This window comes from Nicotiana tabacum, chromosome 19 (genome assembly GCF_000715075.1).
Source record: "Nicotiana tabacum cultivar K326 chromosome 19, ASM71507v2, whole genome shotgun sequence".
In the NCBI taxonomy this organism is placed as follows: domain Eukaryota; kingdom Viridiplantae; phylum Streptophyta; class Magnoliopsida; order Solanales; family Solanaceae; genus Nicotiana; species Nicotiana tabacum.
Window position 1 is genome coordinate 113,216,705 of NC_134098.1, and position 25,459 is coordinate 113,242,163.

The window sequence follows — 25,459 nt, forward strand, 5'->3', positions numbered from 1 at the left end:
TTAATATATTGCCTAATAGTGTTACTCGTGGGTGGTTTCAAAACTATGCCTAGCCCGGACCCTTTCACGTTCGAAGCCCCGTCCGTAAAAAGGATCCATACTCCCGATGATGTATCTGATTTCAACATGAGTTCTTTTTCGACTTCTGGTACTAGGGTTGGCGTGAAATCAGCCACGAAGTCTGCTAAAATTTGAGACTTGATGGCCATACGGGGTTTATATTCGATATCGTACCCACTGAGTTCGACGGCCCATTTGGCCAGTCGGCCTGATAGTTCGGGTTTGTGCAAAATATTACGAAGCGGGTAAGTGGTCAATACGCATATAGGATGACACTGAAAATACGGTCTTCACTTTCTAGAGGCGCTTATCAGTGCGAGCGCTAATTTTTCTAGGAGCGGATATCTAGTCTCTGCTTCTCCTAAGGTTCGACTCATATAATAAACGGAAAATTGCGTACCTTGCTCTTCTCGAACTAAGACACCGCTTACGGCGATTTCTGATACTACCAAGTACAAGCAAAGTTTTTCATCTATTTTTGGAGTGTGAAGTAGTGGTGGGCTTGACAGATATCGTTTTAGTTCCTTTAATGCTTGTTGGCACTCCGGGGTCCAAGCAAAATTGTTCTTCTTTTTGAGTAGAGAGAAAAATTTGTGACTTCGATCAGATGATCTCGAAATGAATCGGTCTAAGGCTGCAATCTGACCCGTTAGCCTTTGTACGGCTTTCACGTTGTCCACAATGATAATGTCTTCGATGGATTTGATTTTATTGGGGTTAAATCTCGATTTCCCGATTTGACACCATGAAGCCGAGGAACTTGCCCGAACCGACCCCGAAAGCACATTTTTTCAGGGTTGAGCTTCATGTTGTATTTCCTCGAAATTTCGAACGTTTCCTGCAAATGGGTCAAATGGTCCTCTGCGCGCAGGGATTTTACTAGCATGTCATCAATATAAACTTTTATTGATTTTCCTTTTGTTCTTCGAACATTTTATTTACTAGGCGTTGGTAAGTAGCCCCTGCATTTTTTTAGCCCGAAGGGCATCACATTATAACAATATGTTCCATATTTGGTGACAAATTAAGTCTTTTTCTGGTCCTCCGGGTTCATCTGAATTTGATTATACCCGGAATAGACATCGAGAAAAATGAGGATCTCGTGGCCGGCCGTGGCATCGATCATGCGATCGATGTTGGGTAGCAGAAAGGAATCTTTGGGGCATGCTTTGTTCAAATCCTTATAGTCCACACACATTCTAAGTTTGTTCCCTTTTTTAAGCACTACAACTATGTTGGCTAACCATTCGGGATATTTTACCTCCCGAATAGACCCTACTTTAAAAGCTTGGTTACCTCATTCTTTATGAATGCGTGCTTTCCCTCGGACTGGGGTCTTCTCTTTTGCTTCACCGGTCTGAACCTGGGGTCCAAGCTTAGCCGATGCATTGTTATGAGGTTGGATGACCCCTTCTGCATCTTCATCATCGAAAGACAAAGTCCCCATGGGTGCGTAATCTTGAGTCCGAGATTGCTTTTCCCTCACAATCGATGTTTTAGTGCGTTTAAGCACCGGTCCCTGAGGGGTATCGATGCCGCCGATGATCATGTGAATGACGTGCTGCAGTTCTTCTTGCTCGTTTTGCTTGCTGAAATCCTTATTTTTAAAATGAATCTTCTCCCTATCACTCAGAAATTCCCGAAGGTGCCCTTTGTTAAATAAGCGGGCTATTCCCTCTCTTAGTTTCCTCCAATCTTCCATTCTGTGGCCATGGGTACCATGATATTTGCACATTTGATTGGGATTTCTTTGGGTAGGATCGGTCTGCATGGGTCGAGGCCATTTAGTATCTTTGATGCGTCCGAGAGCCGACACGATAGCGTATGCCCCAACGCTGAAGTTATATTATGATAATCGAGGTGCTTCTATAGGATCGGCATATTTATCAAAGCCGCTCTTACTCATAAGTCCCCGAGAATTTTGCCCTCGATCAATCCTTTGATTGTTCCGAACTGTATTGCGTGCTGAACCGTTGTTCACCCAATCTGCGACGTATGGTCGATATTGGTCTCTATTCGACCTTTGTTCTCTGTCGATCTCCTTTTGGGTTTTAGTATCTGTCATGTTCCGATGCTCGGGTCCATACGGAGCTCCCAACTGATCATCATCGACCCTAATTTTCGATTGGTATCGGTTGTGTACATCAGCCCAAGTTACCGCTGGATACTCGATCAAATTTTATTTCAGCCGATGTGATGCTGTCGAACTTAGCTCGTTCAACCCTTGGGTGAAAGCTTGTACGGCCCAATCGTCTGTGACTGGTGGTAATTCCATGCGTTCCATTTGAAATCGGGATACGAATTCCCTCAGCATTTCGTTCCCCCTTTGCTTTACTTTGAAGAGGTCTGATTTCCTTGTTGCAACCTTTATGGCACCAGCATGTGCCTTTACGAACGAATCTGCTAACATGGCAAAAGAATCGATGGAATTTGGTGGTAAATTATGATACCAGATCATCGCTCCCTTCGAGAGGGTCTCCCCAAACTTTTTCAACAACACGGATTCGATCTCATCGTCCTCCAAATCGTTACCTTTGATGGCACATGTGTAAGAGGTGACATGGTCGTTAGGATTAGTCGTACCGTTATATTTGAGAATTTCGGGCATACGGAATTTTTTGGGGATTGGTTTTGGTGCCGCACTCGAGGGAAAAGGCCTTTGTATGAATTTTTTCGAATCAAGCCCCTTTATTATTGGTGGAGCCCCCGGGATTTGATCGACCGTGGCATTGTATGTTTCCACTCTCTTGTCGTTGGCTTCAACTCGTTTCGTGAGTTCCCTCGAGCAATTTAGTAATTCCGGAAGTAGTCCCCGATTCTTGCTCGTTTGATTTCACTATGGCGGGCTCCGTTCTGGGGGTGATTTCTCGAAGTGGACTGGAATCTGGCCTGCTTTGTGCGCGAGTTTGGCTCTGTAACTGAGCTATCGCTACTTGTTGGGCTTGTAGCATCTCGAAGATCATACGTAAGCTGGCCCCGATTTTCCCCGCGTTTTGGGTATCTCGGGCTACGGATCGAGCACCGCCCTGAATGCTTCTTTCTGGTTCGGAACGCTGATTCGCCTCCAAAGCTATTTGTGAATTGACATCCAATGGTACTTCGGCTCGAATTTCGAGTACTTCGATTCGAGCCTCGGTGCCATCGTTAAGTGGACTTCCTGCCCTGGGTGCCAAGTTGTTGATTTCATCTTGAAGGTCGGCTTCGTGATCGATAGGTAAAGCCATTGCTGATTTGAAGTTGCAAGCTGGCGTGTACTTTAGATTTATGTCAAACGATCACTATTACCCTTAGCCCCACGGTGGGCGCCAAACTGTTTACCGAAAAATTCGGATAACGTTAGATTTTGTGTGTGGTTCTAAGGATATGCAATATAATTCGTGTATAGAAATAGAGATATATGTATTCTTGACTATGAGAATACATATAGTAGGCAACAAGAATGAATAAGATAAAGTAAAACAAGCATAAATGGATATCTTTCAATACGAGAAGCGGTTGTTTCTGTTACAATGTGTTTTTTCTTCTCTGCCTCCATAGCTTACAAGGATTCCCCTTTTATAGAAGAGAGTCATTACAAAAAATAATAAAATAAAGCATACAGTGGAAGGCTCATGATGACTTGTCTCTTCCTTGATTCTCACCAAGATTCTCTCTGTTGGTGCGGTTGCAACGGCTCTTATCTGTGAGCTCGATACTGGCTCGAACTCGTTATTGGGTCGGGCCCTTTGGCTCGAGTTCGATCTTCGAGATGGGCGTCGCGCATTTTCGACCTCGAAGCAGTGCCTTGCGGATCGATTCGGTCACGGGCTCGATAGGGTTATCGAGCCGACTCCTCGAACGACCTTCGGGCTCGAGGCTCGTTAGTACCGACTTCAGAGTTCACTCCCAAAATCTCATTCCGACTTTTTAATACTTGAACTCGATCAAACGTAGGAAGGCCGAAATCTATTTCGACCGTATACACTATGTTTTGTGAAAATTGAGAAAAATAGTACGCCAGATAAAATAAAATTATTATTTATAATAGTGTAATATAAATTAAGTATTTCTGTTGACCGTTTTAAAATTGGAATCAGTTCTAAATAACTTTTGAATACTTTTGTTGCTGCGATTTTTCCTTGTAAAGGATGCAAAGCACCCCAAAAAAAGAGTAAAAAGGAATATAAAACAGGGAAATCAGAAAAGATTTTGTAGTGATTAATTGCTTTTACTTGGACAAATTGCATTCATTTCCATCTAACTTCATTAAATTGAGCTTATATTTTGTCAGTTCTTCCTAGTAACTTACAAATTTGATTCCTACTATAAGAGCCCGTTTGGCTTAGCTGATTTAGAGTAGCTGATAAGCATTAGGTGCTGAAAAGCACTTCTAAGTATTAAAACTGATTTAAAAAATAAGCAGTTACGTGTTTGGATAAAAGTGATTAAACTAATAATAAGCAGCTGAAACTGTTTGATTAAAAAGTGCTGATAAGCTCTTTTTATGTTAAAATAACTTAAATGACCTTATAACAATTTACACTACTAAAAATGTTATTTCCTTCAAAATTTTAGATTCTACATAGATTCTACCTATTTATCATGTTATTTTAATTATAAAAATGATTAGATAATATCTTTTTTATAAATATAATTTATGTTATGATAAGTATACAATCATAAATAGAAGGGGTGGAGTATAAATTATCAAAAGTTAAGAAGAAAACCTTAAATAATGCACACAGTGTTTGTAGAGAAGAAACAAGCACTTAATATGTATTGTTTGTAATAAATAAGAATAAACATTCAACTATCATAAATATCTTGAGCAATCAGATCACGAATTGCCATCCAAATATTATTATCTCCTTGATTTTCTACATTTTCTTCATCTGCAACGTTGACTCTTGTGGTTCTTCCAATATCAGGATCAACACGTGGCACATATCTCTCATTCTCAGCTTCTTGGAATGCATTGTCCACCTTATATTTCTTTCTAATGTAATTGTGAATCGCCATTGTAGCCAATACGATATCTCTTTGAGTGTCAATATGATAAAAAGGCATATCTCGCAAAATAGACCACCTTGCTTTCCATACCCCAAATGTTCGCTCTACAATGTTTCTGCAAGAAGAATGCAAATAATTGAACATTTCTTTTTGTCCATTTGGTGCTCGCAATTGTCGTGTCGCACCTCGACGAAATTCTGCAAGATGGTATCTCACATTATCCCCTTTATATGGAGCCATATATCCCTTTATGTGTGAATATCCTGCATCAACAAGATAATATTTGTCCCCGGATGGATGTGGAAAATTCAGTTCGGGTCTACGAAGTGCCTCACCAAATATACGATTATCATGAACTGCTCCTTCCCACCCAACCCATGCAAATGTAAAACACATATTAAAGTCGACAACAGCAAGAATATTTTGAGTTGGATAACTTTTACGCCCAATATATGGTATCTCTTGACCTTGAGGCAATCTTGCTTTCACATGTGTGCCATCAAGTGCTCCAATACAATCCTAAAAATATATACATGCATAAACTAAATATAAGTTTACACTAGGTAATTTTTTGAGTTAAAATGTAAAAATATAATAATATAATTATTAAGTATGTCACTTACTTTAAAGAAAGGGAGATATCGTTGATTACATGGCTTGTGATCTCCTACACCATCATTATAACTTGGATGTGGTTGAATTATGTCTCTTGCAAGCTTACCAATGGCCTTTAGAACACTATGAAAATGCCTATGAATTGTTTCTCCTGAATGTTGAAAAATCTCTTGTACCAATCAATTTCCGGCACCATGTGCACAAATCAGCAAGAACATCCCTAACTCTTCATAGACAGACATCCCACGCGTGGGTTTAAGACCATATTTATCAGTTAGATCTTTGCTTAAATCAAGAAACACTGACTTCCTCAATCTAAAATTTTCATAACACCGAGTCTCATTTTCATGTAATATCTCTTGGATAAATATATTCCCAGTGCGTTTAGACGTACGACATGGTTCCCTACAAATGTATTTCTCATAATATATCAATATACTCTTACATGTTATTCGACATAGTGCCATCCGTTCCTTATTTTCTTGAGCTTCCTCTTCTTCATTTTCGTCATTTAATAAGTCATTGTTCCAGCATTCCATTAAACTGAAATGAAACAGACATACAAACCGTTACGAATTAAAAATGACAAATGCTAACTTCAAAGTTGATAGTATAGTCATCTATTAAAATAAAACACGTAATGTCTAAACAAGAAATAATTAAACCACCATTATGTATAAACAAGAAACAAAACATTAAGAAAATGTAACCTTCTGCACATACTTTAAAGGATAAGTTAAAACGTCTAATGCTAATGTAATATGGGTAAGGCATCATCAACAACTTCTCAGATTGGATTAGATGGATTATTCGGCACGAAGGATCGTCGGTAGTTGTACTCCAACCATGATTTCCTAGATTCATCGGTAGACAACTTCAAAAATACATGTCGCATCTCTTTCTGTGTCAACAAGTTCACAGCACAATTAAAAATATCACTCCCTTCAAGAATACCAGGAATATTTTCTAAAATATCCATGCACTTCTCAATGGTGGGCTCTGAATACTTAGATGTGTTGTTATTAGATATGAACTCAATAAGGGAATGCATCTTCTCTTTTAGTGACAATGAATTATTTTTTGTCTTGCGCTTTTTCACTTGACTGCTACTGCCACTGCCATCTATTGACTTTCGCTTTCTAAGCGATGGCTCAGGAAACGTAATTGAATCCATATTCTGCAAGTCATGACTTTCATCGCTTCTTTCATCATTCCATTGTTCTATGTCATTATCATAAATATCCTTTGTTCCATCATCATCTTGATCTAACCCAACTTCCGACTCTTGTTCTTGATTTGCTGCACGTGCTCTCTCTCCGGTGGCAATGATATCAGTAAATAAAGCATCGTAACGAAACCATATCAGCGAAAGGTCTTTGTTCTTAAATTTTTTGTATTTAGAATTCTCCTGTAAAAAAGAATTTAAAATTACTCTAAGCAAACAAATGAAACTAACAATTAATAGAGTTATGAAATAATTATAGAAAAGGGCAAGGAATGTACCTTAATTTTTTGTTCCCATCAATCATCATCTACAATAATTATTTTTCTTTTGGGATCCCATCCTAAACCTGTCTCACCTCTCATCAACTGCTTAAAAAGAGTCCACTCTGCTTTCATGTGATCCCAATAATTTTTTATTTGTTTTCTAGTATATTCTAGTCCCGTCTTCTTATTGAACTCATTTACCATATTCTTCCATCCATCTTTAGACAAGTAAGTATTTGGCCTATTTCTTTTTCTAATTTCTTGCTCACACAATTTAATAAATTTAATATGTGCATATTCGTCCCACTTAGCATTATGTCATTCTCCCATAATTGAATGTTAACAATTTGAAGAGATTACAAGATTTAGCTATAAACGTATACATATAATAATATTTATGCACAACTCAAAATAAACAAAGTTCAAAAGAACGCCTTCTTATTTTTGTATGTCACATACTTTTGAAGTATAAATAATATTCAATATTATAATGAGACCAACTGTCTTAAACTTCTAGTGACTAACAAAACAAGAGAAAGCATGTGTTGTTATATTTGAGCTTCAGAGGGTTGTAACTTCCAATAAATTTATGTTCATACTCGACTCCTTCTTTCTCCTCATGAGTTGTGACCGTGAATAAATTTCACAAACAAGAAATTTTATGTATAACTAGGTATCTTTCGTATTACATCCAAAATGTATTTGCTGGTCTTCATCAATGCATGAAGAAGGGGATACGTGTAGCCTACCTCCTTATAACATTAATAATATACTCAACTCTAAACAAGAAGTCATGAGAAAAAAAATATACAAGACAAGAAAATCCGTGCGTAAAAGCGAAAGGCTGGCCTGTTTTGTACCGTCACTTTGATTACACGCAGAAAAATACTGTCCGAGAAATATAAATTTGACAAATAACAAATACTCACTAAAGTTTAAAACATATGGGATGAAAGGGACAAAAGTAGCTTATGATTTGGACCCCAAAACCAAAAATTGGATTCATTCAGCTTTCAATTCTTTTCATCTTAGTCACATCTTGTCTTGATAGAAACACGTAGGAGGATTTGTACACATATCTTGATAGAGTGTTTAAAACATAAAATAATTACCTGCAATTTATCTGATAGTTGCAGAGAAGAACGAAAGAAGCACGTAAAGGAAGCAATGGCACGGCTGGAGAGGCAACAACTGTTTAGGTTTTATGAAGAACCGGGATAGAGTAAAACTATACGAAGAGTTTTGTTTTAAAAAGAAGTATTTTAGGGATAGAATAGTAAATATTTTGGTCAAACCTAAAGTGCTTATAAGTTGAAATTTGATAAGTTGGGGGAGACCAACTCATGACTTATGGCTTATTTTTGGCTTATAAACACTTAACTTATAAGCACTTTTAATTTTACCAAACGCGTAGATAAGCCAAAAAGTGCTTATAAGCCAATTTGACCAGCTTATAAGCTTAGCCAAACACCCTCTAACTCTATTTTCTGTCCTTAAATTTGTCTTTTCCTTTCATTATATTACTGTGGATTGCTTGGTAAAATAGCAATATAAAATTTTCCCAGTCATTTGTAATTCATAATCTAATTAATAGCAACATCTTATTTATTGAAAAATAAGGAATGAGGGGAGAAAGAATGGAATGGCGTCACTTTATTTATCGGCCAATTTTGTGAAAGCATTTCATTTGCTTCATTTCTATGGAAGTTTAATTTTTCTATAATGTATTTCAAATTTTTTGCCTGATTCTTCTTCTGATGATCGATTCAAACTTGGTTAAAACGATCTTTCCCAAGTCGATTTAAGAGTCATAAGTCCCCCCCAAAAAGAGAAGGAATGACTCAAGTGAAGCAATTGGTTTTTCTCTCATATAATCCTTGTTGTCCTTTTGTTTTCACATTCGGTTGCACTCCTTATTCTTAATTGGAACACTTGCGTATCACTATATAATTGTGTTGGTAGACGGGGAGATTGTTGGCATCTCCCCAACAAAAGACATGAATAGTTTTCGGACTTTACTTGTTGCAACACTGCCAAGACATATAATGGCAAAATTACTTGACTGACTAAAAAATTAAGAATTAACTTAAATGGCCGCTAACTCTCTCTCTCTCTATATATATATCAGTTAAAAAAGTGAACATTAAATCTAGATGGCTATTTGTGTAAAGATCCCACAAAACAATGCATTTTTAAGCAATGAAATTGTAGAGAAATATCACCTGGAGTTATGTAGACGGTAGACCCATTAGGAATTATTTAAAGTTAAAGTTATTATATATTGTACCGTTAGAGAAATAAATTCGTTATCTTTCTATGATTTTTGGTGTACCATCGTTACTGAAAGACCCTTTTTTGTAAAACAAAATGTGTAGTGATTATATTTGGACTTTTTTTTTGTATGACCAGTGCTCAAACTGTAGGAGAAAATGAAACTGGAGAAGAAAAAGTAAATTTTTAGTTTAAGTTAATATACATTTTATTGTCGTCATAGATAGTTAAATGATTTGATATCACTATAATGGACATTTTAAAAGGGATATCTATTTTAGTTTGGTTCCCGTAACCAACGTTTAAACTTTTTTCCCGGATTTCAAAAGTTTTAAATTAGTAATTGCTAGCACGTTATACTGTTAGTTGAATGTTGGAGGGGAGATTGTAGTGTCTTATACAAAACAATCCATCGTATATGATTAGTCTAGTGTTTAGTTTGCAGCCTAGAAAAAACTATCCTACCCTAAATGTTAGAAATATAGTAGATATGCCCTAAATCCAATCTCATATTTGATAATCTGAATATATTTTTGTGAACGTTATTTCATATAAATATATATAGCATTTGATATTCTTTTATCATTATTATTAATTTATAGATTAATTTAATAAGGTCCTTGATTAAATTTTGAAACTTGTCATCGTGATGGAGATCATGATAATGAGAGTAAAGTTTCTTTAATTTAATCTAAATTTGTTCTTGATCGTAGAATTATTAATTTGGATATTAGTAATCCGGTTAGATCAATATTTATGTGATCGTCTTTATGAGATAAAGATTAGTTGATCTCATTAACTAAATCACATTGATAAATGATGCATATAGAGATATGAACATTGAACAGACTCATTGGATAATTCCTAATGGTTAGAAGTACCATAAACTGTCAATAGGATACTCTCTTGAAGAATGTGATGTAAGAGTTTCCTTTGACCTGAGATCGTCATAGTAATTGACAAGTTATTTATTGTGCTTTGATACTAGACACATATGGCCCTAGGGCGATAGTTGAAAGGATATTGGGTACGATTAAATACTTGTAGAATTAGTGATTGATCAAGATGGAATATGTCAACTCTTGGTAATGAGTTTAAACTCCATGTTGTCATCAAATTATAAACGACCAAACTAAGACATTGGCTAGGACAATTGAATGATAGAAGAAAAGAGTTTCTTAAGTCATTCAATGGTCGATTATATTTGACATGAACACATAGTTGGTCGCCTATTAGGATTTGACAGTTAAACCACATCCTAGGGCGATTCAGAGTTATAAACCTACCTTTTGGCATAATATTATTCCCCTCCCACTCAACAGTTGGCGCGTTAGGAAACTCAAGCCTCATAATTCTGGCTCGGCAATTGAGTTTGTCAAAACATGAATAAAGTCAATCCATTCCTATTATTACATCAAAATCAATCATCCCTAGTTCAATAAGATCGGCCATGGTATCCCGACCATGCACCGTGACAACACAATCCCTATAAACCCGTGCGGCCATAATAGACTCGCAACCGGAGTAGATACATAGAACGACTCATGAAGCTATTCCGGTTCTATCCCAAGGCTCGTAGCAACATAAGGAGTAACATAGGACAAAGAACATACGGGATCAATAAGGGCATACACATCATGAGATTGAACAGTCAATATATCTGTGACGATATCTGGGGAAGCCTCCGTACTCTGTCGACCACTCATAGCATAGAATCGGTTGAGTCCTCCCGAACTCTGTGCACCACACCCTGTGGGTGCTGGAGAGCCTCGAGCTGGAGGGGGTGCTGAAGATGTAGCGACTGTAGGATTGGATGACTGAGTTGTGCCCCTGCTTGCACCCTGACGGGATGCACGATGCTCCCTCTGAATATGGCCTCTCATTCTGCATCCATAACATACCGGCATGTCCAGGTAGCAGACTATCGAATGTATCCTCCCACACTTAGGGCATGGGACCCTCTGCTGTTGCTGGAATCTCCCTCCTAATCGGCCCTAATGGTGGGACCCCCTGCTGCCCTGACCGGGCCTAAAGCGACTCCCTTACTGCTGACCGTGTCCTGATGGCGGGGCACTAGCTAAAGACTGAGCATAGGACTGGGATGGACCTAATGATCCTCCCCGAAAAGATGATCTCCCACCTCCGAATGAATCCCCAAGGTTGCCCGCTGATCGGGCCCTACTACTACTTTCCCGTTCCATCCTGAACTTTAACTTTCGAGCCTCTGTAGCTTGGGCAAATGCCACCATCTTTCCATATTTCATGTCGTAATTTAGAGCAGTTGGGTCAGCCTCATTAATAACCAAAGGGTTAAGGCCCTGCACAAATCGACGTACCCTAGTCTCCATAGTCGGCATCATATGAGCAGCATACTTTGACAGGCGCACGAACTCCATGTGATATTCCCACACATTCCTACTACCCTGTTTAAGCATCTCAAACTCCACAGCACGGGTTGCCTTAGTCTCGGCAGGCAGGAAATGGTCTATGAAGGCATTCACGAACTCACTCCATCCCGCCGGAAGGCTCCCCTCCTCACGGGAATCCTCCCACATCTCAAACCAGGAATATGCCACCCCTTTCAGACGATAGAAAGCGAACTCTACTCCCTCTGTCTCAGTAGCACGTATAACTCGGAGAGTCTTATGCATTTCATCAATGAAATCCTGAGGGTCTGCCCCGGGATCAGTACCTGTGAACACTGGAGGGTCTAACTGAAGGAACCTGTTTACCCTGGAATCGAAAGAATATCCTTGCAAGCTAAATGAGGTGGATGCAACATTTGACCTCTGAGCCTAGGAAGCTACTAACTGAGTCAGCTTCTGAATAGCTCCTCTAAGATCTCCATCAGAAATACCGAGACCGGGAACTGGGGCTGGAGGTGGAACAAGTATATCGGCGGGAGGGATTGTGGCACCCTCCGCGGGTGTGGAAACTGGGGTAGTCTATTCTGGAATAGATGAATCAGGCAGTGTGATAGTAGGGGGGTTATCCTCACCCGCATTATCAAGTAAGGGATTAACAACCACTCCTAGGGTGGTATTGGCTTCTTGGCCAATTCTCGCTCTCTTCTTAGGTGCAAATTACTGAAAGTTAGAACAATGCACGAGTTAGGGGAAAACAACCTAACGTTCCGCTCTATCGAACGATATAGAACAACAATGAAGGGTATCATTCTTAAATGTCCAAGTAGCTCCTAATTATAGATGTGGTCAACAACACACCGATAAGAAGGGCTCTACTTGACACGACTCCAAAACATCCTAGGACACTTTAAAACCTTAAGCTCTGATACCAAGTTTGTCACGCCCCAGCCTCGGGGAGCGCGACCGGCGCTCAACCGAGTGAACTCGGTCGAGCAAGCCTATTAAACCTTTCCTACCCGACTAATTCGTAATTCAAAAAGGGAACGCATCACCATTTGTAAAACAGGGGAGAGATCAGTTATATAAATATATAAACGTTGCTAGTTCATTTTTCATTATATACATTATGCCATAGTTAAGTTTACAAAATACAACTCGATCCAACGACCACCCCAACATACATACATGACCTACATAAACGTCTACGGAGCCTCTAAGGGTACAAAAAAGCAACATGACAATGCCGACAACAAGGCTCCGTCTATACCTCAAAATATGAAAACTTATACAAAAGAAGGACTACATGACCCCTGGGAGAAATGGGGCTCACCAAGACTGCTGAGAGGAGAGAAGGAGAGCACCACCTATCTGCGATCGGCACTATCTACGATGGAACCACCTACATCCATTCAAAGATGTAGCGCCCCCGGCAAAAGGGACGTTAGTACTGTCGAATAGTACTAGTATGTAAGGCAAACACCAATCTTAGTAGAATGAATAGTGAAACAAAGAGAAGGCAGTTATAATAATCAATAAGTACTTCATAGAAATACAAAGAAACACCAAGTAAGGATCACATAGTTTCCAGTTCAATTTTTCCATCTTTTTAGGTTAATAATCTTTAGTGCCAAAGCCACAACTCATAATGCCATCGTATTTTTATACGGAGTCCGGTCTCGCCCCGACCGGCTAAGCCATCTCAAGTGAAAAATATCCATATCCACAATGTAAATCAATGATTCCAACACAAATGCCACCATGTGTACAACATGGCATTCGATCTTGGCCCGATCGGCTAAGCCATCTCACTTGAGATATAACCTCTTTCAATTGTTCACTCAATTCACAACTCTTTCCCATCTTTCGTTACATGGCACAAACAACCTCATTTATTAAGTAGTTCTTGGCACATGGGAACATTTTACAATTCAAGTCTTTCCCTTTGTATTCTTTCAAATAACATCATCATTCATGTTGATAAGTACCATCACATAAGGCATTTCACACACAAGTGAAGGAGCTTGGAAAATCATGGTTTCGTTCTCAAATAGCATGATGACATGGTAACTATCTAAAATAATTAGAAAACATGAATCTTTCAATCCAATACACTAAGGCAAACAATTCTAGTATGATCAAGTTGGAACTTACACCAATTATTCGGACACCAAGAGTTCGATTCTAAGAAAAAAAGAGTTAGCCATACATACCTCAATTGCGCTTCTTTAGACTTTATAATTATCTAGAACCCTTAGCAACCTCAATCTATTTTTGTAATATACAAATTGAACCCAAAATTAGGAAAATGTTCATAGTTCTAGTTCACTTTTTATTTTTCCCATACTCTTTATCACATGCATGCAAGATGAACCACTTTCATACCCATGCAGTATTACCCTAGTACCCCATTATAGCTATGTTTGAAATTAAGAGCTGGGGTGATGAAATCTTACCTTTTTGGATGAAGAATTTGGTGCTCTACTTGAGTATTTCCAAGCTTTGAGTGATGGTTGAAGATTAATTGATGAAAATTAGGTCCTCCCTCTAGAACTCTCTCTCTCACGCACTATAAATATCAGAAATGAGCTTCAAAATAGACTAAAGAGGTATTTTAGCGGAATGAGGGTCGGGTTTTAAATTAAGAAAATGGGTGCCCCGACACAGGTCTGCGACCGCATAATGGTTATGCGATCCGCAAAGTGACCGCAGAAATGGCTCTAAGGGGCCTGAGCTTACGGCCCAGGTATGCGACCAGTATGTGGTCCGCATACTCGTTCTGCGGTCGCATAATGCACCGCATAACTCCCTCCGCAAAAAACCCAAGAGGGGTTATGCGATCGACATACGATCTGCATAGTGGTTATGCGGTCGTATAATCGACCACAAAGCTGACCTCAAATTGGCCAACGTACTGCTTCACTCTGCGGCCATTATGCGGTCCGCAGAGTGATTATGCGGCCGCATAATGGGCCGCAGAAATGCGTCCTTCTGCGATACATTTTCCTCTTAGAATTTCTACTATAATAACGTAGGAATCTAACTTTGCACCACAAAAACCCGAGTTTTTGGTTTAAATTTTTACGGGTCCTTACAATATCATTTTTAGGATGGCAAGGATGCCCGATGAGTAGAGGTAGAATACAATGATCTCACTATAAAAAAAAAGGTGATATTTAAAATTACAATAATTACAGGGGCATCAAACTACTAAGCCATACTATGAAAGTTTGGAAGAGGGTGGTGGAGATGAGGATAAGGAAGGGCGTGTCTATTTTTGAGAACCAATTCAGATTCATGCCGGGGCATTCGATGGAAGAAACTTTTTATCTTGTTAGGAGATTAGTGGAAAAATATCTAAAGAGTAAGCATGACTTACATATGGTTTTCATTGACCTGGAAAAGGCATATGACAAAGTGCCGCATCAAAGTTAGAGGTGTACATGTCGCATACACTAGGACGATTAATGACTTATATGATGGAGCCAAAATCCGGGTGAGAACGGTGAGAGGGGGACTCGGGGCACTTTCTAGTAGATGGGGGTTGTATTAGGGATCAATGCTTAGCCTGTTCCTATCTGCCTTGGTGATGGATGAGTTGACACTACATATTTAAGGGGAATTACCTTGGTGCATGTTATTTACAGATGACATAATACTGATAGACAAGACACGAGGCGGGGTTAACACTATACTGAAGGTCTGGAGGCAGGCCCTGGAGTCTAAAGGTTTCAAATTGAACATGACTAAAATAAAATACTTAGAGTGCAAGTTTAGTAAAGTGACTCGGGCGGCTGATATTGAAGTGAGGCTTGACACACAAGCCTATTCAAGAGATAAAGTTTTAAGTATCTTGGTTTTATAATCCAAGAAAATGAGGAGATTGAAGAGGATGTCACATATCGTATTGGAGCGGGGTGGATGAAGTGAAGGCTTGCATCCGGCGTCTTGTGTGACAAGAATATACCACCAAGACTTAAAGGTAAGTTTTACAGAATAGTGGTTAGATCGGCCATGTTGTATGGGGCGGAGTGTTGGCTAGTCAAGACCTTTCATGTTCAGAAGTTACAAGTTGTAGAGATGATGATGCTGAGATGGATGTGTGGTCATACTATGAGGGATAGGATTAGGAATAAAGATATTTGAGATAAGGTGGGAGTGGCCTGTGTGGTAGACAAGATGCATGAAGCCAGACTAAGATGGTTTGGGCACATGAAGAGGAGAAACACAGATGTCTCAGCGAGGAGGTGTGAGAGGTTGGCTATGACGAATTCAATGGGGGGGGGGGGCGTGATGGGCCTAAGAAATATTGGACAGAGGTGATCAAGCAGGACATGACGCATCTTCAGCTTACTGAGGACATGACCTTGATAGGACGATATGGATGTCGAAAATTAGGGTCGTAGGTTAGTAAGTAGTCGAGTATTTTTCCTTTTCAAACATGTACTTCCTTCCTTAGCCGTAGTACTAGTGTTATCCTCGTGTTGTTCCCTATTTTTGGATTACCTGATGTTTCCTTTGATTCGATCCTATTTTTTTCTAGACTGTTACTATTTCATTTTATGTAGCTCTTTGTCGTAACTGTTATGATTTTGCTTTATTGAGCCGAAGGTATTTCAGAAATAGCCTATATACCTTCACAAGGTAAGAGTAAGGGCTGCGTACATATTACCCTCCTTAGACCCCGCGCGTAAAAATATATTGAGTATGTTGTTGTTTATTTTAAAAAAATGTTTGGCTTCCTAAAAGCTTGGCCAAACAGGATATCAAACTTCGTGAAAATTTCTAGATCATTCATACTACTCCCTCCGCTCCACAATAAGTGACCAATTTGCCTTGGGCGCACCCATTAAGAAAATATAAAATTCTAGATAAAAATAGTTAGTGTGACGAAACTACCATTAATTAAATATTGCAGCATAGTTAATGTGAGGAGTAAAAGAGTTTTTAGCGATACGTACACAAGTATAATTTTGGAAAAATAAATTGAATTTTTTCTTGATTATATAAATAGACACTTATTTTGGACCAAAATAAAAAGATAAATTGGTCACTTATTGTGGACCGGAGTGAGTACATCATTTCTTAAAAAAAGTTTTGATTAAGGATAACCCCAAAGAGGTCTTATTTAGAAAAGAAATTGTCAATTTCCCAAAAAGAATTTACCAAAAGTTTCTTCATCCCTATCTACATAATTTTGATAGTTTCGAGTCCTACTTATTTTGGACCTAAATAAAAAGATAAATTGAGCACTTATTGTGGACCGGAGTCATTTCTTAAAAAAAAGTTTTGATTAAGATAACCCCAAAGAGGTCTTATTTGGAAAAGAAATCGTCAATTTCCCAAAAAGAATTTACCAAAAGTTTCTTCATCCCTATCTACATAATTTTGATAGTTTCGAGTCCTACTTATTTTGGACCTAAATAAAAAGATAAATTGAGCACTTATTGTGGACCGGAGTCATTTCTTAAAAAAAAGTTTTGATTAAGATAACCCCAAAGAGGTCTTATTTGGAAAAGAAATCGTCAATTTCCCAAAAAGAATTTACCAAAAGTTTCTTCATCCCTATCTACATAATTTTGATAGTTTCGAGTCCTACTTATTTTGGACCTAAATAAAAAGATAAATTGAGCACTTATTGTGGACCGGAGTCATTTCTTAAAAAAAAGTTTTGATTAAGATAACCCCAAAGAGGTCTTATTTGGAAAAGAAATCGTCAATTTCCCAAAAAGAATTTACCAAAAGTTTCTTCATCCCTATCTACATAATTTTGATAGTTTCGAGTCCTACTTATTTTGGACCTAAATAAAAAGATAAATTGAGCACTTATTGTGGACCGGAGTCATTTCTTAAAAAAAAGTTTTGATTAAGATAACCCCAAAGAGGTCTTATTTGGAAAAGAAATCGTCAATTTCCCAAAAAGAATTTACCAAAAGTTTCTTCATCCCTATCTACATAATTTTGATAGTTTCGAGTCCCCAGAAAAGAAAAAAGAAGCAAATTTCCTCATCTAAAGTCCTATTAATCCTTTAGCCAGAGTCCACTCAAAAAAGAGAGAACCAATGGGGGCGCTAAGGCTACCCGCTTTAACTTCAATCTTCACTTCCTCCTCCGTCAGGTCGCCGCTGGCACTGAAACACCGCCTCCGATTTCCTCTCCGTCGACCTTTCTCGGCGCAGAGCACCGCCGAGAAAGCGGTAGCTACAGAACTTGGAGATGGAAAGGCGGCCAAAGTTGTAGATAAAGAGAAAGAGAGAGTGATAACTCCGCGTTCTCAGGACTTCAACGCTTGGTATTTAGATGTAATTGCAAATGCGGAGCTTGCTGACTATGGTCCAGTTCGTGGTACCATGGTTATTCGTCCCTATGGTTACGCTATTTGGGAAGCTATACAGGTACTTTCTAATTAATATTCCAATGTTAGTTAATTCTTTTTCTTTGTCCTAACGACCATTTTTTAATAAATATTTGTAGTTTTTGATTTGTGGTTTATAGTACTTGTAAGTTTTTTGGGTATGTAAAGTTTTTATAAGAAATTAATTACGTATGATGATGACATGAGTTGAGCTTAAATGGAGAAACATGGACACTAAGAATTCATATAGCTGACACAACTTATTTCGGAATGAGGTATAGTAGTTATTTTAAAATATAAGGGATCTTTTGGTACGCGGACTAAATTATCTCGGGATTATAATCCAAGTACTAATTTATACCACATGAGAGATGGGATAAAATAATCCCACATTTGATGGGATAGGGTGGGACAAGATGGGATATCCTGCATTAAGTATGGGATTAAATTTATACCTTGTTTGGTTGGCGGTATAAATTTATCCCAACATAAAAATTTATACCTCCAACCAAACAAGGTATAAATTTTATACTACATATTATCCCACCTTATACCTCATACCAGGATAAATTTATACCTCCAACCAAACAAGTTATAAATTTTATCTTACATATTATCCCACCTTATACCTCATACCAAACGACCCCTAAGTAAATAATGCCCGAGATGAATTTGAACATCATTAGATAAATTTATACCTCCAACCAAACAAGGTATAAATTTAATCATATATATTATCCCACCTTATACCTCATACCAAACGACCCCTAAGTAAATAATGCCCGAGATGAATTTGAACATCATTCATGATAAATTTATATCGCCAACCAAACAAGGTATAAATTTAATCCTACATATTATCCCACCTTATACCTCATACCAAACGACCCCTAAGTAAATAATGCCCGAGATGAATTTGAACATCATTAGATAAATTTATACCTCCAACCAAACAAGATATAAATTTAATCCTACATATTATCCCACCTTATACTTCATACCAAACGACCCCTAATTAAATAATGCCCGAGATGAATTTGAACATCATTCATTTGTAAGAAAAAAGAAATTTTCTCAATATGTTTATATTTTAACAATTTTGGGGTAGGCCGAGCAATTTTTTTTCTTTTATTGTCAACAAGGTAGGTGCATTCTTGCATTTGCTTTAATTCCCTGTTTTCAGTTTCTAGAATATTTTATTAAGACTTTATTATTGAAAATTGCAGTTTTTAGTACTTTTCTAATTTTTGAGTATGTAAAGTTGTAATTTTAAGAAATAAGGAGCTAATATCCGACATGAATTGAAAATTAGATGGTTCTATCTTATATGGAAGCACCATTATTCGTTTGGAACTTTACTTTTTTGGGGATTGACTGTGATATGTGAGTTTTGTTTTGATTGGGTTTATTAATTGTTGATTGGTGCAGGATTACTTGAATGTGAAGTTTAAAGAAACTGGACACAGTAATATGTATTTCCCTCAGGTGGAGTTACTCTTTCAACCTGTGGAGTCTTCTTCTTTTGACATTTGTTTTCCTTGTGAATTAGAATTTCATTGCTTAGTAACTGTTAGTGTGACTTGAAATATGAAGTTTTTGGTACATGGTAGGTTAGGAGTTGGCTGTTAATTGATGTATGAGTTATTTTCATCTTATTGTAAAAAATGGAACTTTGCTTTTATCTTTGTAGGAATATAGGCTTTTCCTGTTCAAATTCATCTGCTTCGAGAAAAATATTTGCGCACGTTTTCAAGGTGGATTCATTTTGTGATTAGCATGTGATGATAAATTTATGTATACAGAGTGGGAAGACTGGAATTGATTTGATGGTTTGATACATGTTGATTTGTAAAGTAGAGTGTTTTTCATTTTCGTGTGATAATGTCATTATATGTCAGTGAAGGTCCTTCTGCACTGTCTGGTTACAAATGGTGGTATTAGAGTTAGGAAAAAGAGATGATAGTATGACATATCAAATTATCTATGAGAACCACCTGGATATTCCCCTTTGCATATTATCAAATTTTGCTCTTACATGTGGCTATGTGCCAGGGTTATCCTTTTCGCACAATTATTGCACAATGAATAATTTGTTTATGTCGTTCAAATATTGCATAAAAAGTTTAGAAGTGATATTTCATTAGAATGACTTAGTCAACTTTTTTTCTTTTCTTTTTGAGAGAGTATTCTGGTAGTTCAAATTTGCTTATATTACTTTTCTATCTATTGAATAACTCTGCGTGTTGTTTTAGTTTCACCATGTGTCACTCATACATATTGTTATTTCAGTTTATACCCTATTCCTTCATTGAGAAAGAAGCTAGTCATGTTGAGGGTTTTAGTCCAGAATTAGCTCTTGTTACTGTTGGAGGAGGAAAGGAACTTGAAGAAAAGCTTGTGGTAAATATCACTGCCCTTTTATCTTTGTCAAAAAGATATCACTGCCCTTTTATCTTTGTCAAAAAAATATCACTGCCCTTTTATGATATTTACTTACTTTTCTGCTCTTTATGACATGTCTTATACAGCGTACTAGTAAAATGGCAGGTGTACTCTTAGTGGATCATTTAATCCATGTTCTACCACAATAAAAGGGATTGTAGGTGGTGTGGGAAAGGAAAAAATATACTGGTAAATTGCTAGTACCTCCAATTACCTAGTGGAAAAAAAAAACTTGCAAATACGCCCACTTTTATGAAAATTAGCTGATATGGGCCATCCAAAACCAAGAAGAAGGAAACTAAATCCCCGCAATCCTGAACCATTGCTAACCTTCTCATTTCAATTGGATACACTTGGGAAAATTCTTATGAATGGCATGAGCTTATGCCCCTAATTCTGAATGTATGCTTGATTTTCATCAAAAGAATTATCTTTTTTTTTTTAGATGATAACAGTCATCAAAAGAATTATCTTGGTTAATAAACTAGCTTGGTCAAATTACTTTGTAATGTGTCTGTGCTTGTGTGCCCGCGCCACCTGGGTCAAGCTTGTCTTAATCCTTTTTGCCTATAGAATTCAACTAAAGAAGGACTTTCCAAAGACTAATCTACTAGCTTAAACATTTGAATACTATTATGCAGGACATATCCAGGTTAAGGCAAAAGTAGTTGACGTACAGGAAAAAAGCACAGGGGAGACTCATGTCATTTAAGCAAATTTTGGTTGTCATTGGGTAATAGTAACGGGAAGGGGCCCACTATAACGACTTATCATCCTCAGTTACCATGTTCTTCTGAGAATTGAAATTATCATCCACCATAATTGCGTCTGTGACAAAAAGAATGAGTTGATTGCTCACATTGTGACTTTAGAAGCCAGCATGGCTTAACTGTCAATCTTTTGAAAGAGTATTTAGTTAGTTAATATCCCAAAGCTGCTCAGAGGTTTTAACTTAAAATTTTAGTTATTTAAGATATGTCATCTTTAATACTGGTTATATTTCAACAGTATGATCTGAATATGGGTTTGATCTTTTACCTTCTTGAGGTTTTGGCAGGTTCGACCTACTAGTGAAACAATTGTTAATCATATGTTTACTCAATGGATCCACAGTTACCGTGACCTTCCTCTCATGATCAATCAGGTTTCTTTCAATCGCATCCTTCATTTTACTGTGTTACCTCTAAGAAATGAGACTATTTTGATTCTCATTTTGTACCATCTAATGTGTTTCAGTGGGCAAATGTCACAAGATGGGAGATGCGAACCAAACCATTTATTAGGACGCTTGAATTTCTTTGGCAGGAGGGCCACACTGCCCATGCCATTGCAGAGGAAGCAGAAAAAGAGGTCTTTATCCTTTCTATATGCCCCTATATTCTCTAGTTAGTGCCATTACTAATTTTTTTATAACACGTTGCCACTTGCTGAACTTCAGGCAATGCAGATGATCGATGTGTATATAAAATTTGCTTATGAGCAAGCTGCAATACCTGTTATTGCAGGTAGGAAATCTAGGGTGGAGACGTTTGCTGGTGCTTCAAGGACCTATACAATTGAAGCAATGATGGGAGATAGGAAGGCTTTGCAGGCTGGCACAAGCCACAACCTTGGTCAGAATTTTTCGCGTGCATTTAATACACAGGTAAATTTAAAATGTAAACAATATGAATATGTTGATAATTACCTTCAGTCGGAGCGTCTTTCATCCTCTTTGTTTAACTGGTTATCTTAGTATAACAGTTTTAATGTTTAAACAGTTCACAGATGAAAATGGGCAACGGCAACATGTCTGGCAGACATCATGGGCAATTAGCACTCGCTTTGTGGGAGGTATCATCATGACACATGGGGATGATGCCGGCTTACTGCTGCCCCCAAGGCTGGCACCTGTGCAGGTTCTTAAAACTTCTTTTTGACTGGTTAATTTTCATATCTAGCAAGTTTTGAGTAATTGTCTTAGTTGTGTGATTTCCTGGTTTGGGTGACAGCTTTGAAAAGTTCTGATTGTGAATCACCATGCTCAAGTAGTATCACAAGAATAGCAAATTACGAATAGTTCGGTGGACGGAAATTGAGTTGATCTGCTGTATACCCTGCTCTGTTGTTCTATTTTAGCTTGCTAGCTGTTCATCTCTTCCTTCATCTTGTGTACTAACACATACAATGGCATTCTGAAGATATTTAATTTCGACCAGTGGGTCACGATGATTGAATATTTTGCTTGTTGGATACTCCCAGGTTGTTATTGTCCCAATATGGAAGAAGGACAATGAGAAGATGGGAGTTCTGACTGCTTCATCATCTGTGAAAGAAACGTTACAAGCTGCAGGGATAAAAGTGAAGATTGATGACACGGATCAGAGAACGCCTGGATGGAAATTCAACTTCTATGAAATGAAGGTGTGTATTGACCTCTATGGAAATTCAGAAGTTACAAGATAAGGACCTAAAGTTCAGAAGAAATGACTACCAATTGAAACCTGTGAGAACATACGTTTTAGTGTTTCATCAAGTAGAAAGCCAGGTGTTTTAGTCATCGGCAGTTTTAAAAATGCTTGCTGTGTTGTCGGCCTTAGTTTTGAAATTTCTCTTCTTTGGGTTGTTCTTTTTCTAATCTGACCGTTTTCTTGGAGTAGGATGATATAATCAGTGCTTAAAGTTGGTACGCATGGTTATAGGCTTTATCTGCCACCAAGACTGAGGCCAAATGTTAAGTGTTTGTTTGATAATACTCTATAATACACCTTGCTCCTATGTAGGGAGTTCCTTTGAGGATTGAAATTGGCCCCCGAGATGTTTCAAGTGGAACCGTGGTCATCTCTAGGAGAGATGTTCCTGGAAAGCAAGGGAAGGTTTTTGGAATATCCATGGAGCCTTCATCCCTGGTGGCTTACGTCATAGACAAGTTGAATGAGGTTCAATCAACCCTTTTGGAAAGGGCAACAACTTTTCGTGATAGGTAAGTTCTAACCATTTTGTTATTTTGCTGGCAGTACAATGAACTGCATTTTCTGCTGCACACTTTTTTATCCATTCGGTTTTCATTTGATGATAACTGTAGTTTGACCTAAATTACTAGAAATATCATGGGCGAAAACAAAAAAACTGACTCCAATGAAGCACACACGTGTTCTAAAAGTATGCGACAAGGACAAACTAAAATTCCTCCCTAGGACCTAGTTGCATAATGTAAGATGAACATCTATTTTGCCTTTAGAAACATCGAAGAACAATGCACTTGTGACTAAGCTTAAAATAGAAGTTCAAATTTGGACACTTTGTAAAAAGTCAGCGATAATCCTAAGTTTGTAACTTGTTAATAGAATCTAATGCTTTTTTTACACACAGTATACATTCAGCATTCTGCACCAATTATAAATGCAAGTTATGCAAACCTTAACAAGCTTTTGAGCTTACCAGTTGTTGAAGTGAAATTTAACCTTCACAATATTTTTGCTGGCTATCAAAGTTTTTCAATGATCACAGGTTTGCGGATTATAATGTGTAGAGTTTGTATCAAAGATTTACCCATCACCATTTGCCTTGGTGTCTGCATTTCATGTGTGTCTTTCTGTTGGATATTGAGTTTCTGTCTGATTTGCTGTTGCCTTGTATCATTCCAGTAACATCGTGGACGTGTATTCATATAATGAGCTTAAGGAGGCAATAGCTCAAGGAAAGTGGGCGAGGGGGCCTTGGTCAGCTAGGTAAGCCTCTTCTTATATTTTCATTTGTTTTGCATCTGGTGTCAGTTCTTGTCGGTGATCTGGGACTGATGTGTTAATGCAATACTTAACAAAACAGTGACGAGGAAGAATTGAAGGTGAAAGAAGAAACAGGAGCAACCATTAGATGTTTCCCTTTTGAGCAGCCTGAGGGACCAAAGAAGTGCTTGATGACTGGCAATTCAGCAGATGAAGTTGCAATATTTGCCAAATCTTATTAGCAACTTCTGTCGGTTATCGGCTTTTTAGTTTGAGATTTGATTACACTGTCAAAGTGATAAGGGTTAGTCTGGCCTTCATATTTAAATGGCACCATTAAGATTAGTAAAAATGCAGGAAAGGAAAACGTCTGTGCCCTTTTACGGAGGTCATGTTGTCAGGGACGGGACTTAACACTCATTATGCGAGCAAAGCACACACCACATATAAATGTCGCTGTCAACTAAATCATATTCAATTTTTTTTGTTGTTTTGAGTGAGAGGAGTTTACCAACGATAGGGATAAATTTTAATTGCATCTTGTGTGCATATTAAATGTAAAACTCGATTTTCTCAACCCGATTGGGTGAATTTGCTCTTCATTTGTCCTAGCATGTTTGGCTAAGCTGTAAAAATCAGATTATTTTGAGAAGTGTTTTTCAAAAAAGTACTTTCGGAGAAAAATAATTTATGTTTGGTTAATCAATTTGAAATATTTTTGAACAATAATTTGTGTTTTGAGCTTTTCAAAAAGTATTTTTATGTGTCAAATTACCAATAAGGACATGAAGAAATTTGCTTAATAGTTAATATTATATAAATAGATAAATAAATAATTATAAAATTTTATTATTAAAGATAATAATTAAGTTTTTTATTTTATTTAAGTAAAATATAAAAATAAAATTAAAAAGTACTTTATTCTTTCAAGATAATTTAAATATATCAAAAAATCATCCAATAAATATGAAAGTTCATCCCAAAAAGTCATTTTATATTACTTAATAGTTTAAACTAAGTAAAGTTATTTTGGTATATATAATACTTTGCAAAGGGTATTTTTGGTAGGAAGAAAAGTCAAAATTGCTTTTGCTTCCGGAAAGAAGCTACTTTTTTCTGCTTCTAGCCAAAACATTTTTTTTCCGAAAAAAAGCTTGGCCAAACACTTC

The 25,459-nt window shown here is 37.5% G+C and overlaps 1 protein-coding gene across 1 annotated transcript; it reads left to right on the top strand.

Annotated features, from left to right (window-relative positions):
* Nucleotides 1-17,763: 17,763 nt before the first annotated feature.
* LOC107807876 (proline--tRNA ligase, chloroplastic/mitochondrial) lies at nucleotides 17,764-24,867 on the top strand. The gene is made up of 11 exons (XM_016632328.2): nucleotides 17,764-18,181; nucleotides 19,570-19,626; nucleotides 20,431-20,541; nucleotides 21,641-21,727; nucleotides 21,820-21,933; nucleotides 22,022-22,228; nucleotides 22,344-22,481; nucleotides 22,825-22,986; nucleotides 23,346-23,545; nucleotides 24,210-24,293; nucleotides 24,391-24,867. Exons 1-11 carry the CDS (start codon nucleotides 17,849-17,851, stop codon nucleotides 24,530-24,532), a joined length of 1,635 nt encoding a protein of 544 aa, XP_016487814.1. The 5' UTR covers nucleotides 17,764-17,848; the 3' UTR covers nucleotides 24,533-24,867.
* Nucleotides 24,868-25,459: the final 592 nt, after the last annotated feature.